We start from the raw sequence: 16,306 nt of genomic DNA, 5'->3' as shown, positions 1-16,306 counted from the left end.
AGCGTTTCCAGAGGAACTCCTTGAGAAACTCCTGAAATAACCCTCACAGGAACTCTTGAAATTATCACCAGAAGAATAATCTGGAAGAATTTCCCAAGTAACTCATGGGGGAATTTAAGAATTCCCGAAGGAAATACTGAAGATATTTTCCTAGGAACTCCTGGACTCGCTCCTGGATGATTTCATAGAGGAATTCCCAGCAGAGCTCTCTGGAAACATCATCATAACTAGCATCATCATCATCGTTGTTTCATCCTTTGATCCACTTGTAATCAAACAGGGTGAATCTGTAGGCATTATCATTTCCAGAGGGAATCTCGTTGGTATATGTTTTGAGTGAAAACGTATAGTATACGTTACTATTTACTGGCGAAGTAAATAAACAAATACCTATATGTAAATATAACACCACTTTCTATCGATTCTTGATTGATAATCGTACACGCAGAAAAATAACACATATTAGAACCAAATATAAAGAGACTTTGTTCCTAAGTCGCGAGGTTTATCGAATCAAAAAATATTTCTTTGTTTTCAATATTGGAGAATGGATAATGCCAATATGAGCAAGGTGATTCAGTTTTACCTTCAGATTTTCAAGAGCAGATCTGGTTGTGAACGATAACTCGCTATCAATATAGCATATTATAGCAGTATTCGTGTTCGATTCTCGCTCGCCTTTTTTATTTCGCTTCCACTTTCAAACAAAAATATTTTGTTTTTGAATCTAAGTCAGTGAATATTTGTTTCAAAACAATAAAGTCTTTGAAATTGCAAAATTACTTACTTTCAAAGCAATGATGTGATAGATTCAAAGTCAACAAGTATTTGAAACTACAATCAGTGCCGCGGAGGCGTGATTGTTAAATCAATGAAAATAATGCTTTGAAACAAAGACCAAATGTATTTGATTCAAAGAAAAATGGTATTAAGCCGTGGTTCAATGGTTTATTTTCTTTGATTCAAAGCACTTTATTTTTGAGTTTAAAATATTTTTTTCTGCGTGTAGCTCAAATGCACTCATCTAGATATTTACATAATTTCACTTTAATCAGTTGAATCTGCATCTGATAACCCAATCGCCCCCCTTTAGGAAATACCTAGCCGCTGATAACGCATAGAGGTACCGTAAAACGATTTAATTTGGATTCTTGCAGGCACTTTCTAACAAAATGTAATTATGTGTCCTATGATTGACTATACTGTGAACATACCTAATTGTTTTAACCAAAAAACTAGGTAGGGCCAAGGGTAGGGCTTTAGAAGCCTTTTACAATGGAGTTCATTAGACATGGACAAATAGTTGCCATTGCCTTGGCCATTGTAGTCCGACATCCACCAAAGGTTGCTACGATTCACGTTTTGATAGGCCAAATACTTGTAAACAAAGAAAACCCACCAGACCTGACGGTACTTCATTACCGGCCATCCAAAGATTCAAAGTATTCTCATGCGAGTATTTATGACCTGGTCAAGTAGAGGAATACGATGCATTCTACAGGCAACCTCGCAAGTGGCATCATCATTCGGATGAGCCGATCCCATTGGAATAAAATAAATCGAATGTTAGTTCGTGTTCACGTTCACGGTAACGTCTCTTATCGCGTTCGGAGTTCCCACATTGAAAATTTAAATTTCAAATAAATATTAACGACGGCATATCCCATGAGAAATTTGTGATTCGGTGCTGGATGATTTTAGAAAATGAAGTTAGATTTTTGGAACTTTGTCATACTTTCAACCAGTCTAGTGTTAGCAGGATTGGATGTCCAGGGAAACGAGCTGAAATGTGGCAGGCGGCAACAAATATCCCAGTCGGAAACAGTCCCAACGATCATCAATGGAACGGAAACTACGGAAGGCCAATGGCCCTGGCACGTTGCAATATTTCACTCGTTCCAATATGTCTGCGGTGGATCCATTATTTCCAAAACTTACGTTCTGACCGCAGCACATTGTACGCTTCACCGTAAGAATCGACAAAAGCAGAACGTGAAAAACATTTTCGTTGATGCCGGAACACATGATTTGTTCACATTCTACAACAGACAGCGACATTCCGTCAAATCCGTTTCCATTTTTGACAACTATACGTGGCCAAGTCATCAGTACGATATCGCTATTCTGGAGCTCGATACAGAATTAAAGTTCGATCAATATGTCCAACCAGTGTGTGTGTCCCTCGAACAAAATCTAGTTAACAAGGTTGGCACGGTTGTCGGATGGGGATTGACTGAGTTCGATACAGCATCTACTATTTTGAGAGAAGCTCGGTTACCAGTGGTAGATACTATGACTTGTCTGAATAGTGATCATGAGGCTTTTGGGCCAACTTTGAAGAGACAAATGTTCTGTGCTGGCTACACAAATGGCACAGGCGTGTGCAATGGTGACAGCGGTGGAGGGCTATTCTTTGAAGTCAACGGAGTCTGGTACTTAGGAGGGATCGTATCGTTCACGAGAGCGCGAGATGAAAACAAAGCAATGTGCTACACGGAAGGTTATGGTGTTTTTACCAAGATACATGACTTCCTTTCGTGGATAAGAGAACACACCCATCTTAAGCACCTCATCGGTGAAGGGGAACCCCTAAACAAGAAGATCTGCGTTGCGATCAACGCAACTGCAACGAATACGGACGCACGTAAGCTTCCAAGGCAATGCGGAGTCTACTATCCGAATCGAATGTTTAGGGGCCAGCGAACAAGAGTTTTCGAGTTCCCCTGGATGGCGTTGTTGATCCATGCCAGTGGATATTGGCAAAGGGTTGGAACTCTTATCAACAATCGATATATCCTAACTGCAGCGTTACCTTTTCTACCTAGAGACGTGTAAGTGGTTGATATGAAATAGAGTTGAATAAGTAGTACAAACAGTGTGAATCTGTAAAGCATCATTTTGGAAATCGACGTACGCCATAACGCTATCATAATTAATGAGCTTGCTATAAGCATTTCTTGATCAATGAGCAAGAGGTGATTAATTGTGAAATTCTGGAGGAATCACCAGAGGAGAATTCTGAAGGGATCTCCAGATTCCTGGATGAAATCCTCAAAGGCAATCCATGGAGAGATTCCCAGAGGGAATTCCTAAAGAAATCTCTAAACAGGATTTTGAAAGGAATCCCGAGAAATCGAACACATGCATGACGGGTTTCTTGGAGGATTTCTTTGAAAGCGTTAGCTGCATTTTTTTGAATTTCCGACAATTTTCAAGAAAGTTTGCTCAGGAACTACTCGGAAGATTTTCACCTGGAACAGCCAAGCTTAACTTTTATAAAAATATAGTGTAATTTCTTGTTGTTTTCCTTACTAAATTTCTTCAGAAATTCATAGGCAAAATGTTCATCAAATTATGCAGAATATTCTCTCAAAGCCAGGATTGTTTTAAAAATTGAATTCTTAGAATTCCATCAGAAAACCATATCGTGCTTCCGTCCTAAATGCTGGTGGAATATTGTCCTTAAATGTAATTATAGTTGAAACTAGAAAATTTCCTAAAAAGTTGCGTCTCCACAAATTTCTAGAAATCTGATATCATGTTTAGTTTAGTTGATTTGTTAAAGTTTCTTAAACCTGGAATTATTTTCAAAACCCTGGAAAAATCCTGGAAATATCAGGGAATTTCATTTTCATAATTGAGTAGACACCCTGCGAGGGTACGCTATATAAAGGGTACCTACGTTATATCGAAGAATACCTGTAGTTGAACATGATACAATAGTTTTTAAGAACATGATTGTAATCACATGAGGTAAACCAAACCGTCAACTACTTGTTTTAATGATAGTTAGGTTCAAGCTATCGCTGTGACCAGACGTACATTCGAATCGCTCCGTATCGCTTTTTGTTTATCGCTTGTTCTCGCACCTCGTTGTGCAGAATATCATTCGCGTCGGTTCTTTCGCTGGCGACTACTCATGCTGTTAGGATACACTAACCATGGCTACAGTACGCGCCCGTGAAAACACGTTCAAGGTGGACTTGTCCAACTTCCCGAAGCGACCATCCTTCGAGGAAATCCACTCCTTCATACACGAGAACATTGGTTTGAGTGTCAATCAAGTGCTGCGTCTGCAGATGAATCACTCACAAAATTGCGCGCATGTGAAATGCTGCGACTTGAAGACCGCCCAGGATGCTGTCGACCAACACAACGGCCGCCATGAGTTGGAGGTGAACAAAACGAAGATCAAGGTACGCTTGATGATGGACGACGGAGGCGTCGAAGTTAAGATCCACGACCTTTCCGAAAATATTCGGAACGAAGACATTGCCGAGTTTCTCAGGCAGTACGGCGAAGTTATTTCGATTAAGGAAGTGATCTGGGGGGACAACTTTGCGTTCAGGGGAGTTTCGTCAGGAGTGCGAGTGGCAAAGATGATCCTTCGTCGGCACATCAAGTCATTCGTAACGATTCTCGGCGAAGAGAGTCTAATTTCGTACCGAAATCAACCGCAATACTGTAGACATTGTACCAATCCGGCTCATCCGGGACTCACATGCGTCCAAAACAAAAAGCTACAGGGACAAAAGGCTGATCTCAACGCCAGATTGAAATCAGCACAACAAAAAACAAGCTACGCTAGCGTTCTAGACCAGAGCAAAATTGTTGCCTCGCTCATGCCTGACGTTGAGCGCATAGTGGGTAAGGTGCGATGCAAAGAGATAAGAGATCGGATAAGCGTCGAAGCACACTCTGTGGAAACTATATGCAGAACGCATGAACCACACATAGTAGATGAGTTGCGATGAGTGCGGAGATGCGATGGAGCTGCTTCGACGCATGTGAACGCAAGAGAACGCTTGTCGGGTATGGATTTTATGATTGCGCTCGTTGTGTATGTAAAGCAATGCGGATTTAATGTGTTGGGAACGCTAGTAGGTAATATAAAATGCTTTAATATGTTGTTGTTTTTAAACATAACTCAAATCTTTCTCAAATGACTTGCATTTTGACGATCCAGTCGTAATAAAAAAATATCATACTGTCTATCGATCGCCATGTAAAATAACATGCTTCATTGCATATAAAATAGTATTCCATCAAATCGAAGTTTTTTTACAGCATAATTTTATTATTATATGTGTAGGTATAAGAAAACATAGTATTTTCTCGGTTTGGGATTTAAATCAAGTGATCAATGTTTGATATGGTCGTTTGTTCAGTGCATGTTATTCATGTGCAAGTTAGAAAGTTTAAGGTTTTATGACATTCAACTTAATTTCTAAAAGGATTCTGATTAAAAGGTTCTGCTTTTTTCTTTGTCGGGCAAAACTAGATCCCTTAACGAAAAGAGTAAATAAACACGAATATTGACCATGCATCCAAATCATACTGCTTAAAACCAAAGAACACCGAATACAAAATTATAAATATTAATTAATTTCTCCTAATTTTAAAAATCATTCTCATAACATTCAACAAGGTATGTATGGTTATGGTGGATGTATAACATTATGGGTTTCACGCATTACGAGCTAAAACAACTTTTGTTGCTACGGTTTGTAAAAAAATGTTCATACTGACAACGATGAGTCATTTAACTAATCACTCTTAGTAATGTACACTGTACATATTTTTGTGCGAGGAATATGTAAGAATATGAATATGTTATGAATACTATTCAAACATGGAGAAATAATAGTATGATTTCATTGAACATCATGCAAAAATGAAACAGAAAAACGTATACATTTTTTAAATTGGATGCACCATCTTTGTTTACTCCTCCGTTCAACATCCATTTTCTCCGAATTTTAAATGAATTTGGTTGCATACGGTGTTTGGCGCAGTTATGTTTCAATAACACTGAAATAAATTTTGTTGTTGTTTCCACCGAATCCATGGTGAAATTAAGAACTGTACCAACAATTTTCAACCGAATGCAAAATTCTGTTAATTGTACTGAAACATTGTCAATATTACCATGCGTGAAGTACCATTGAGTAAAAACATTCTTGATGTTACTATTTTGACATTGTATTTTTGACCATGTTTATCTAAGACGCGCAACATTCAAGTCTACATGGTCGAAATTACAATGCCCAAATAGTAGAACCAATAATGTTTTTAGTCAACAGTAATACACGCATGGTAATATTGACAATGTTTCAGTACAATTAACAGAATTTTGCATTCGGTTGAAAATTGTTGGTACAGTTCTTAATTCTACCATGGATTCGGTGGAAACGACAACAAAATTTATTTCAGTGTATGGTTAGTAATATTACTATGGAATCGGTACACGCAGAAAAAAGCATGGTAAAATCAAAAATATTTCAGGTAAACTCAAATAAATTGTCAATTTGTTCTGGCAACAAAAAAAACTGTTTGGAGCACATCGAACGTGACATTTTAAGCAAATTCAATCCATTTTTGAAACAAACATGCATCTTCTGACAGTTTATGTTAGAAACAAATGTAAATTTTTTTTTTGTGGTAGGTCGGCCCTACGGAAACATTTGTTTTCCAATTAAATTTACAAAGTCATTTCCTTCTCTAGGAAAACCCACTTCCCGCGTGGCCTTTTCAATGCTAACATCATGCAGATAACACGCTCCCGAAATCAATGGGAATTCGGGGAAACTTTTGGTGAAACTTGACTTTTTTTGCAAGAGGAAACCTTGTTTGGTGCTGCACAGCTGGAACTTGATTGTTTTGTTTATGATCTCGACGGCGGAACGGGGGGCTCTTCAAAAGGTATTGTAGAAATCAATATGTAATTGAGTTAGTTTTAAAAATTAATATTTTAATTTTAAATATTTTATCAGTTTACCGAATAAACATGAATATTTCTGTTTCAAACGAACGAAATTTGTCTCCGTGTAGTTTCCACAACAAAATTTATTTCAGTGTACCGTATCACCCCGCTAATTCGACAATTATAGCTGTCGAATTGGGTTGTGTAGTGAATAAAATATTGCTATTTTCTATAGCACAATCGAAGGAGCTCATTTTTTGAATATAACGTAATTTGATTGCATTCCAATACCTGCGTTTTGATGGTAAAATTACACGGAGACAAATTTCGTTCGTTTGAAACAAAAATATTCATGTTTATTCGGTAAACTGATAAAATATTTAAAACTAGAATATTAATTTTTAAAACTAACTCAATTACATATTGATTTCTACAATACCCATTGAAGAGCCCCCCATTCCGCCGTCGAGAACATAAACAAAACTCTCAAGTTCCAGCTGCAGCACCAAACAAGATTTCCTCTTACAAAAAAAGTCAAGTTTCACCAATAGTTTCCACGAAATCCGATTGATTTCGGGAGCGTGTGTTATCTACATGATGTTAGCATTGAAAGTGCCACGCGGGAAGTGGGTTTTCCTAGAGAAGGAAATGACTTTGTAAATTTAACTGGAAAACAAATGTTTCCGTAGGGTCAACCTGTCAGAAGATGCATGTTTGTTTCAAAAATGGATTGAATTTGCTTCAAATGTGACGTTCGATTTGCTCCAAACAGTTTTATTTTTGTTGCCAGAACAAATTGACAATTTATTTGAGTTTACCTGAAATATTTTTGATTTTACAATGTTTTTTTCTGCGTGTAACAAAACAGTTTTATTTTTATGGATAGAATGACAGTTCAATCGATAAAATGACAGTTCAACCCGAACAAATAAAAAATCCCCATACAAACTTAAAAAGCATTTTCAAAATAGTTCCTGGACCCCAAAAATGATGAAATTTTGGATTCCGACTATTTTTTGGGCGGTGATTCCGATTATGAAACAATCCGTATACCCCTAATACCCCGGACAGACATGTGATACGAGTGTGATTCCTGTACAACGGTACGCAGTGTCAAGAAAATTTTAACAAGACTGACTTGAACTGAGAGAATTTTCAGTATGGCACTCATTTCAAGCGCAATTCGCCCCCAAAACGACGATTCGACCGCTTGGGAGTGTTGTCGTCGTCGTGATTATGCTTCCCGAAAGCAATGTCAAATTCGTTCGGGGTTTCAAAACATTGGAAAGAAATTCATTATTTTTACAGTCAGATTGAGATTTACGAGTAAATGAGTGTGATCCGAAGGTATAACTGTTTATTCTGAGCATAACAGTATTTTTTACGGCAGTGAAAACTAATTAGAAGTACGATATTTCTGGGTCTGAAAATCGTTCGGGCGAAGTGGATAGCAAATCTAACCTAGAATATCCTACAATTCTAACCTCAACTCCTCACTTGCACAAGCCGGATCTCATTTTTCACGGAAATGGTGGAACAAAATGCAAAACTAATGTACGTGCGACCGAGGGAATTGAAAGTTCTACCATTCCCACTTAAAAACATTGTCGGATGTGGGTTGTAAGTAGGAAAAATAAAATAATTCCCCCAACAGATTATGTTGATAGGTAGGTAAAAAAGGTAAACATCATCAGTTCGGCAGTTGCGCTACCGAAACAAAGATGGGTAACAGTATGTTTTGTTTTGCCCTTGAAAGCCAATTGTACAGTGATTCTTGTATCACATGTGTGTCATAAGTATAAAGAACCTCGGAGTAAAGTTTTAACTCAACAAACGGGTCTCCTTATTATAAGGCTCTCTGACGTTTAATCACCTTTCTCTTTTTGGCTCCCGGATGGGATAGGTTTGTTTTCATAGGAAAACGTTCCCCTATGAAAACAAAAAACAAAAAATTGCTATCTTCTGCTGCTGCTTGAGAGAGAGGGGTGATAAACGTCAGATAGCATTATGCCTGGTTTACATTGTTCAACTGAAATGAACATTCCACCTGCTAATGCCTGGTTTAGGGGTGATAAACGTCAGATAGCCTTATGCCTGGTTTACATTGTTCAACTGAAACGAACATTCCACCTGCTAATGCCTGGTTTAGACTGTTCAATTGGAACGAGCATTCCACTTGCTAGCTTTTCAAACTTGTTCAATCCAATGGAATTATGTGTTTAGATTGAGAAAATTACTTGAGTGTCCACTTTATTTCTCATGATCATGAATGCATCTTAGTTGAAGCAAGTGTGTACATTGTTCAACTCGTGCGGTGCGTAAGCAAACTGAATTGAATGCATCTCGTTCGACAGATGACTTGAATTCAACTCACATGAATCACCGGTTTAGACGAGGCAAGTGAGATGATTTCGTTTGTCTTGAATGAAAAAGTTCAACATGTTCAACTTTAGTTCAAGTCAAGTCAGTTGCTCAAGTGACATGATATGTGGTGTTTACACGTTCATTTCGCATTCAATTAGGCATTTTCAACTGACTGGAATCAAGTTACTTGCACCGTCTAAACCAGGCATAACTTCTCAAAGAGGTTCAATCCAATGATATGATGTGTTTAGACTGAGCAAATGACTTGAGCTCGGACTTGAGTGTTCACTTGAATGCTCTTGAATGCATCTCAGTTGAAGCAAGTGTTTATATTGTTCAACTCGTGCGGAGCGTAAGCAAACTGAACTGAATTCATCTCACTGACAGATGTCTTGAATAGACCACCTCACGGCGAAATTCTATCTCTTTTGCTCCTTCAGAGAGTTTAAAAACAACAGGACCAGTACCTGTCAAATTTGACAGGTGTTGGTCCTGTTGTTTTCTAATTTCCCGTAGGAGAGAAAGAGAGCGATTTCTTGATGACGTCACCGTGCAATGGGCAATTCAGCTCACATGAATCGCGGGTTTAGACGGGGCCAGTGAGACGATTTCGTTTGACTTGAATGAAAAAGTTCAACATGTTCAACTTTCGTTCAAGTCAAGTGAGTTGCTCATGTGAAATGAATGGTGGTGTTTACACGTTCAATTCGCATTCAATTGGGCATTTTCCATTGACTTGAATCAAGTCACTTTCACTGTCTACACCAGGCATTATTGTTTATTTGTGAGCTTCTCCGTTATGGTATTTCCATAGAGAAATAGACGACCAATGCGTCACAGACAATAGACATACAAATAGCCAATATAATACACATCCGAGTAAACATCTCAGTATCACATCTCCATTTTTTTTAATATTTTTAAGCATATAATTCAACGAGCGAAAACTAATCCTCGAACCTGAGCCTCATAATCGTATCTCATGCTTGGGGAAACCCCACATCGCAAATCGTTAAAGATTGCCACATTCTCAAGAGTGTCTGTGAACTTGATGGTGGTGGAAAAGCTTTTATTCTAGGGGCAACCTTGCAAGTGACAGCATCAGCCGATTTCTTCTCGGATTCCTCCAGGAATTCCTTTTGGGATTTCACCAGTTATCCTTCAAGAGCACAAATCTGAGGAACCAAAAGACGGATTGCGTTGAAAATTTGATCGATTGGTGACCCGCTGGTGATGACCAATCGATCAACTTTTCAGCGCAAAGCAATCCTCGATTCTTCAGATTTGTGCCTTTGAAAATTTGAGGTGTGGCTTCGTTATATATTCACCTTAAGGCACTGCTCACATGATTCCTGATGAAATTGAAAAAAATAGAAATACAGTAGACGTTCGATAAGTGCAACATGTTTACGTTTCAGTTACCGAATGAAATTCGCTAACTGCAACGACTGACAGCCGTCAAACAGTTGTCAAATGCTGTTGGACGCAGCCAGAATGCACTCCAAAACATCGCAATGCAGCTGTAGTGCATCCGAAAAACATCGCAACCGTGTTGACGTTTTGTTTTTGACAGATAGCGGTGCGATAACTGCAAAATTGTTGACCAACTATTCCTGAGATAGTGAACTGAAAATAAGCCAATATTGGTACATATTTAGTGACTTTGAATTATGTTGCAGTCGGTTATTTGTAAACAGCATATGTTCATGCATGGAAACCGTCTGTTGTGGAACCGGACCAGCCTTCGATAGTGAGAGTGGAGTGTTCTTTAAGGACCAACACGATTTATTATAAAGATTATATCCTTATTGGTAGTTTTTGATCGGGTCATCCAATTTTTGTGGAACTTTCGTTCCAGACACTGAAATAAATTTTGTTGTGGAATCTACCGATTCCATAGTAAAATTACTAACCGTACCTATGATTCTCAACCGACAACAATTTCCAGTTAATTCTACTAAAACACTGTCAACTTAACTAGCAGTGCAGTTAACATTACTAAAAATAATCTTAATTTAACAAATGAGCATTGTATTTTTAACCATACTGTGTTGTAAAATGCGTGTCCGGGAAAAATTAACAATGTTTTGTTGTTGAGACGACTACGCTTTTAGTTGAATTTACTACAATGCATTGTAATTTCAAGCATATTTCAGTTACCTTAACAGATTTTGCTGTCGGTTGAGAATCATAGGTACGGTTAGTAATTTTACTATGGAATCGGTAGTTTCCACAACAAAATTTATTTCAGTGGACACATAACAACCCAACGTGTACACCCGGATAAAAACTAACCGTAGGGTATTTGGTGAAAACCATTCCTGTACCATACAGTGTACCAGCTACAATATAGTGTATTGTAATGGAATGGTTCGCTAAAAGCTGTGCACATTGGTAGCTACTATACATTTACATCCGATCTTTATGTAACAATATATTATACTGTTTTTCTTAGAGTGACAGCCTGACTTACTGTTCTGATCTATTCCCCTCTTCTTTACGTCCCCACTGATCTATCTGAACTTGATATATTTTATAACTAAAACTAATCGCGCCTTGTATGCTGAAAATGTCTCCAGACATGGTTTCCGAAACACTTACGGTACGATGTTCGCCAAAATCCAGTCCATATACGAGCTAACCTTCGTATACACACGATACTCACTGCCATTGTAATATTGAAGATGATATGAAACGATACCGAACTGAATGAAACGTATTCCGTTGTGTTTAATCGTATATCCTACGGGTGCTCCGTTGTCGCCAAGTGCTGCAGTCGGTTCATCTGTGCTTTTACTACAAAACTGATTACCGGTTATAAATTCTCTATTGGCAGACGATATGTTGCTAGCAATCATTTGACATTCTGCCCGGTCAAATGTCGAAATGATTGCCTTCCGCAAAGCTGAAGATTCCTCTTCCTCCTCCGTCGCACCCCAACCGGCAAGAATGTATCGAGGTAGTTCCATATTCCTTAATATGGGCTTAACTGGGAGACAAATAGGCTGAATATGATCTGAAACGATGAAACCATTAGATCCATGAACCGGATTGCCATATATTGCCAACTTGCAATACCGTCGAAATCAACACGTTTTGCCAATCTAACGAGTGCAATATCATTCGAATAGCGTGTTCGGCTAGCTTGCGGATGGTAAATTATGCATTCGATGTCAACGTCTCGTACAGGAGGTGCGCAGTCCTCGTCTTCATTGCAGTCAATTGTTTGATGGATCGTGTGCTCGCCTAGGCGTGCCCTTATTCTGAAACGATGATTTGGCTCAATAAGAGAATATCTCTTTCATTTAATCACCGAGTAATGGCTAGTGCGGACAAAGATAAATACCTGACGGATCTGGAAAGTACTATGGAAAAGAAAGTGTAGTGATAATGTTAGCCATTCAGGAAAATAGAAGTTTTTGTGGACAAGTGTCACATTACCAGAAATCATAGAAAAAATACAATATTAACAAAACCTTGTAAACCCTCTTTCGCCTTTTGACAGACTCTATGAAAACGTGATAGTTTTATGGCGTATGACGTTTTCACGGTACTTTCCATGTCCGTACTATCCATAATACTCTCACCTAGGGGCAAGACACTGTGCAAACGAGAGTAACTCTGAGAAATTCTGAGTAACTTTTTCACCAATGATCGACGAAATTTGTTGAAAAGCACCCCTAAAACTGCAAGAAAAGCGAGATATCGGGCAATATTGTTTTGATTTTGCGATAAATCAGGCAACACATAAGTCAAAACGGAAGTAAACCGGAGATAATCTGAGCAACTCTGTGAAGGAAAATGTACTCTCCAGCACAGTGTCTTGCCCCAAGACTCTCACTTACACGTCTTTAGGTAGAAAAGGCAACGCTCCAGTAAGAATATATCGATTGTTGATAAGACTTCCAACCCTTTGCCAATATGCACTGGCATGGATCAACAATGCCATCCAGGGGAACTCGAAAACTCTTGTGCGCTGACCCATATACACTCGATTCGGATAGTAGACTCCACAATGCCTTATTGGAAGCTTACGTACGTCCGTATTCGTTACGTTTGCATTGTTCGCAGCGCAGATCTTCGAGTTGATGGGCTCTCCTTCGCCGATGAGGTGTTTCAGATTAGTTTTTTCTCTTATCCATGATAGATAGTCATGTACCTTGGAAAAAACAGCATAGCCTATCGTTTGACACTTTGCTTTGTCTTCATCTCGTGCCCTTGTAAACGATATGATCCCTCCTAAATGCCACACTCCGTTGACTTCAAATAATAGTCCTCCACCACTGTCACCATTACACACGCCAGTGCCATTTGTGTAACCAGCACAGAACATTCCTCTTTTCAAAGTTGGCCCGAAAGCTACATGATCACTATTCAGACAGGTGATGGTATCTACCACTGGTAATTGGGCTTCTCTCAAAACACTAGATTCTGCATTGAACTCAGTCAATCCCCATCCGACAACCGTTCCAACCTTATCAATTAGATTTTTCTCCAGGAGCACACACGCTGGTTGGACATATTGATTGAAGTTTACTTCTGAATCAAGCTCCAGAATAGCGATATCGTATTGATGACTTGACCACGTATAGTTGTCAAAGCTGGAAACGGATTTGACGGAATGTCGCTGTCTAGACGGTATGTCGTATACAGGAAATAAAACATGTGCGCCGGCTTCAACGTGAAGGTTGTTCACGTTCTGCTTATATTTAGTCTTACGATTTATAGTACAATGTGCTGCAGTCAGAACGTAAGTTTTGGAAATAATGGTTCCACCGCAGACATATTGGTAGTTGGGCCAGGAGTAGTGCAATATTGCAACGTGCCAGGGCCATTGGCCTGGCGTAGTTTCCGCTCCATTGATGATCGTTTGAACCGTTCCTGGCTTCGATATGTGTTGCCGCTTACCACAATTCAGTTCGTTTCCCTGCACGTTTGATCCTACCAACACTATACTGATCGACATTAGGGCACAGTCCAAAAAAATAGCCTTCATTTTCAATAATCGCTGAGCATTAAACTAAGCACTACAAAGTAATCAAGCGATGCGGGAACTCCGAACGCGATAAGGGACGTCACCGTGAACACGAACTCACATTCGATTGGTTTTATTGAAATGGGATCGGCTGATGCTGCCACTTGCAAGGTTGCCTCTAGAATAAAAGCTTTTCCACCACCGTCAAGTTGTGAATGTGGCGATCGGTTGAACGGTTTGCGATTCGGGGTTTCCCCAAGCAGGAGATACGATTATGAGGCCCAGGTATTGCGCATTTCCTAGTGTGGTTTCGAATGGGCAGAAGACAAAGTAATACGGTAAAACTCGGAATAACTTTTAAACATGTTTTAATTCAATGGCGTCTTGTTTGATTATGCTTTACAAAGTGGGTTATAAAAAGGATCAAAATGTACACACTAAGATTCAGATGTTCCAGCTCAGTAATTTTTTCACTGAGTTCAGTATTTTTTCCATCTTTTTACTGAGTTTTCAACAGCAGATTTATTTCGGTACACTCGGTAATCGTATTTACCGTTCACCAGTAATGATATTCACCGTGCTTCAGTAACTTTTGACAGTTTGTGAGCTGAGCTCGGTAACTCATTTACAAAATATCCGCAAAATAAATAACCGAGCGTACCGAGTTAAATCTGCTGTTAAGAACTCAGTAAAAAGATGGGGAAAATACCGAGCTGATCTTAGTGTGTATATTGTCGGGCCGCCACCAAACCGGACTTCGCACAATCAAGTCGCGACGCGACCCAACTCGCGACATTTTTTAATCATGTCTAATGTAGTGCGCATCCTTCCCGTTGTTGTCAGCAACACAGCGCACTAGATGCGAAACAGTTGCGACACTTGTGGACCAAGAAAATTGCAATTTTTGATTGAATGTCGGTCTTGATTACAACCGGATAGACAATATAAACACAAAGGTGTGCATATCAGCACAAGTTAGGTAGTAGTGGTAGGGTTGCCAGGATTGCTATTCAAACAGCCCTCCTCAATCGCAGCAACTTACCAACCCCGCATTGGTCCGATGACGACAAAGTGCAGCCACTGGGAGACCCTTCGTCATCATATCCGCCATTTGGTCCGTTGTCGAAATGTACTGGATCGAATTCGGCCATCCTTCACCAAGTCACGTAGGAAGTGATATTTTACATCGACGTGCTTGTGTCGACCATGATTCTTGCTGTCCTCCACGATCCTTATTGTTGACTGGTTGTCTTCATAGAAGCACACCGGCAACTCGACATCCTTCCCTAAATCCTTAAGCAGTCGAACCAGCCAAATCTCGAAACACGCCGCCGCACATAGAGCGTTGAGCTCGGCTTCAGTCGATGAGAGTGATACTACAGTAGACGTTCGATAACTGCAACATGTTTACGTTTCACCTAACGAATGAAATTCGATAACTGCAACAACTGACAGACGTCAAAGAACTGTCAGTTGCTGCAGAATGCAGCCAATATGCATTCGGAAAACATCGCATTGCATCAAAAGTGCATGCGAAAAACATCGCATCACTGTTGACATTTCAGTTTGACTGATAGCGGTGCGATAACTGCAAAATTGTTGCACTTAGCGGACTTGCAGTTAAAAAGCATTGCAGTTAAAGCGTTTGCACCGAGCGAACGTCTACTGTACTTGTTGTTTTCGCGTTATCCAGCTGACACAACAGCCAGCTACCTTGAACAAGCATCTTCTAACCGACCGGCGGTCCACCGGATCGTTGGCCCAGTCCGCGTCAGCGAACACCTGAACTAACAGTTCCTCCGAATCAGCACGATACTCCAGTCCGATGTTCAGTGTTCCTTTGACGTATCAGGCCAAACATTTCAATAGGTCCTATCTGCATTTGAGAGGCTCTCTTTGTTCACTTTCTCTTTCAATTATTGCAATGTAATGATACACTTTTCAACTATTTTTGCAGTACAAATCAAAAGACGATTGGTTTGGCCATCGTTCAATGCAAGGAGACAATAATAATACAAATAAACAGCTGAGATATTAACAAAAGAGAGGGAAATTAAAGAGAGCCTTTCTTTTGCAGATAGGACCTTTAGACATGTTTGGCCTGGTATCTCAGAACACGTTTCAGGTACGATCAGTGCTCATCAGTCGGGCAGCTTTAAAACTGGCTAAAGAAATTCACGGCTGCCGATAGATCTGGACGTTAGGCAACCGATGAGCTCGCGGTACGGTTGTTCTGTACGCTTCATCTCTTCAACTCATGGTAG

General features: G+C 39.6%; 2 protein-coding genes across 2 annotated transcripts; one reads left to right on the top strand and one right to left on the bottom strand.

The window, feature by feature from the left end:
* The first annotated feature begins 1,011 nt into the window (after positions 1–1,011).
* On the top strand, positions 1,012–3,120 carry LOC115259578 (coagulation factor IX-like). The gene has a single exon (XM_062846677.1). The coding sequence runs from the start codon at positions 1,705–1,707 to the stop codon at positions 2,833–2,835; it is 1,131 nt and encodes a 376-aa protein (XP_062702661.1). The 5' UTR covers positions 1,012–1,704; the 3' UTR covers positions 2,836–3,120.
* Positions 3,121–10,686: 7,566 nt separating this feature from the next.
* Positions 10,687–14,381, bottom strand: LOC115254035 (serine protease grass). Its single transcript, XM_062849055.1, has 3 exons — positions 12,913–14,381; positions 12,146–12,330; positions 10,687–12,083 (listed from the first exon to the last, which is right to left on the bottom strand). Exons 1-3 carry the CDS (start codon positions 14,061–14,063, stop codon positions 11,665–11,667), a joined length of 1,755 nt encoding a protein of 584 aa, XP_062705039.1. The 5' UTR covers positions 14,064–14,381; the 3' UTR covers positions 10,687–11,664.
* Between the last annotated feature and the right edge of the window lie 1,925 nt (positions 14,382–16,306).

The sequence above is a fragment of the Aedes albopictus genome, chromosome 1 (genome assembly GCF_035046485.1).
Source record: "Aedes albopictus strain Foshan chromosome 1, AalbF5, whole genome shotgun sequence".
NCBI classification, from domain to species: Eukaryota; Metazoa; Arthropoda; class Insecta; order Diptera; family Culicidae; genus Aedes; species Aedes albopictus.
The sequence above is the reverse complement of the archived record's forward strand: the minus strand, read 5'-3'. Positions and strand labels throughout refer to the sequence as shown.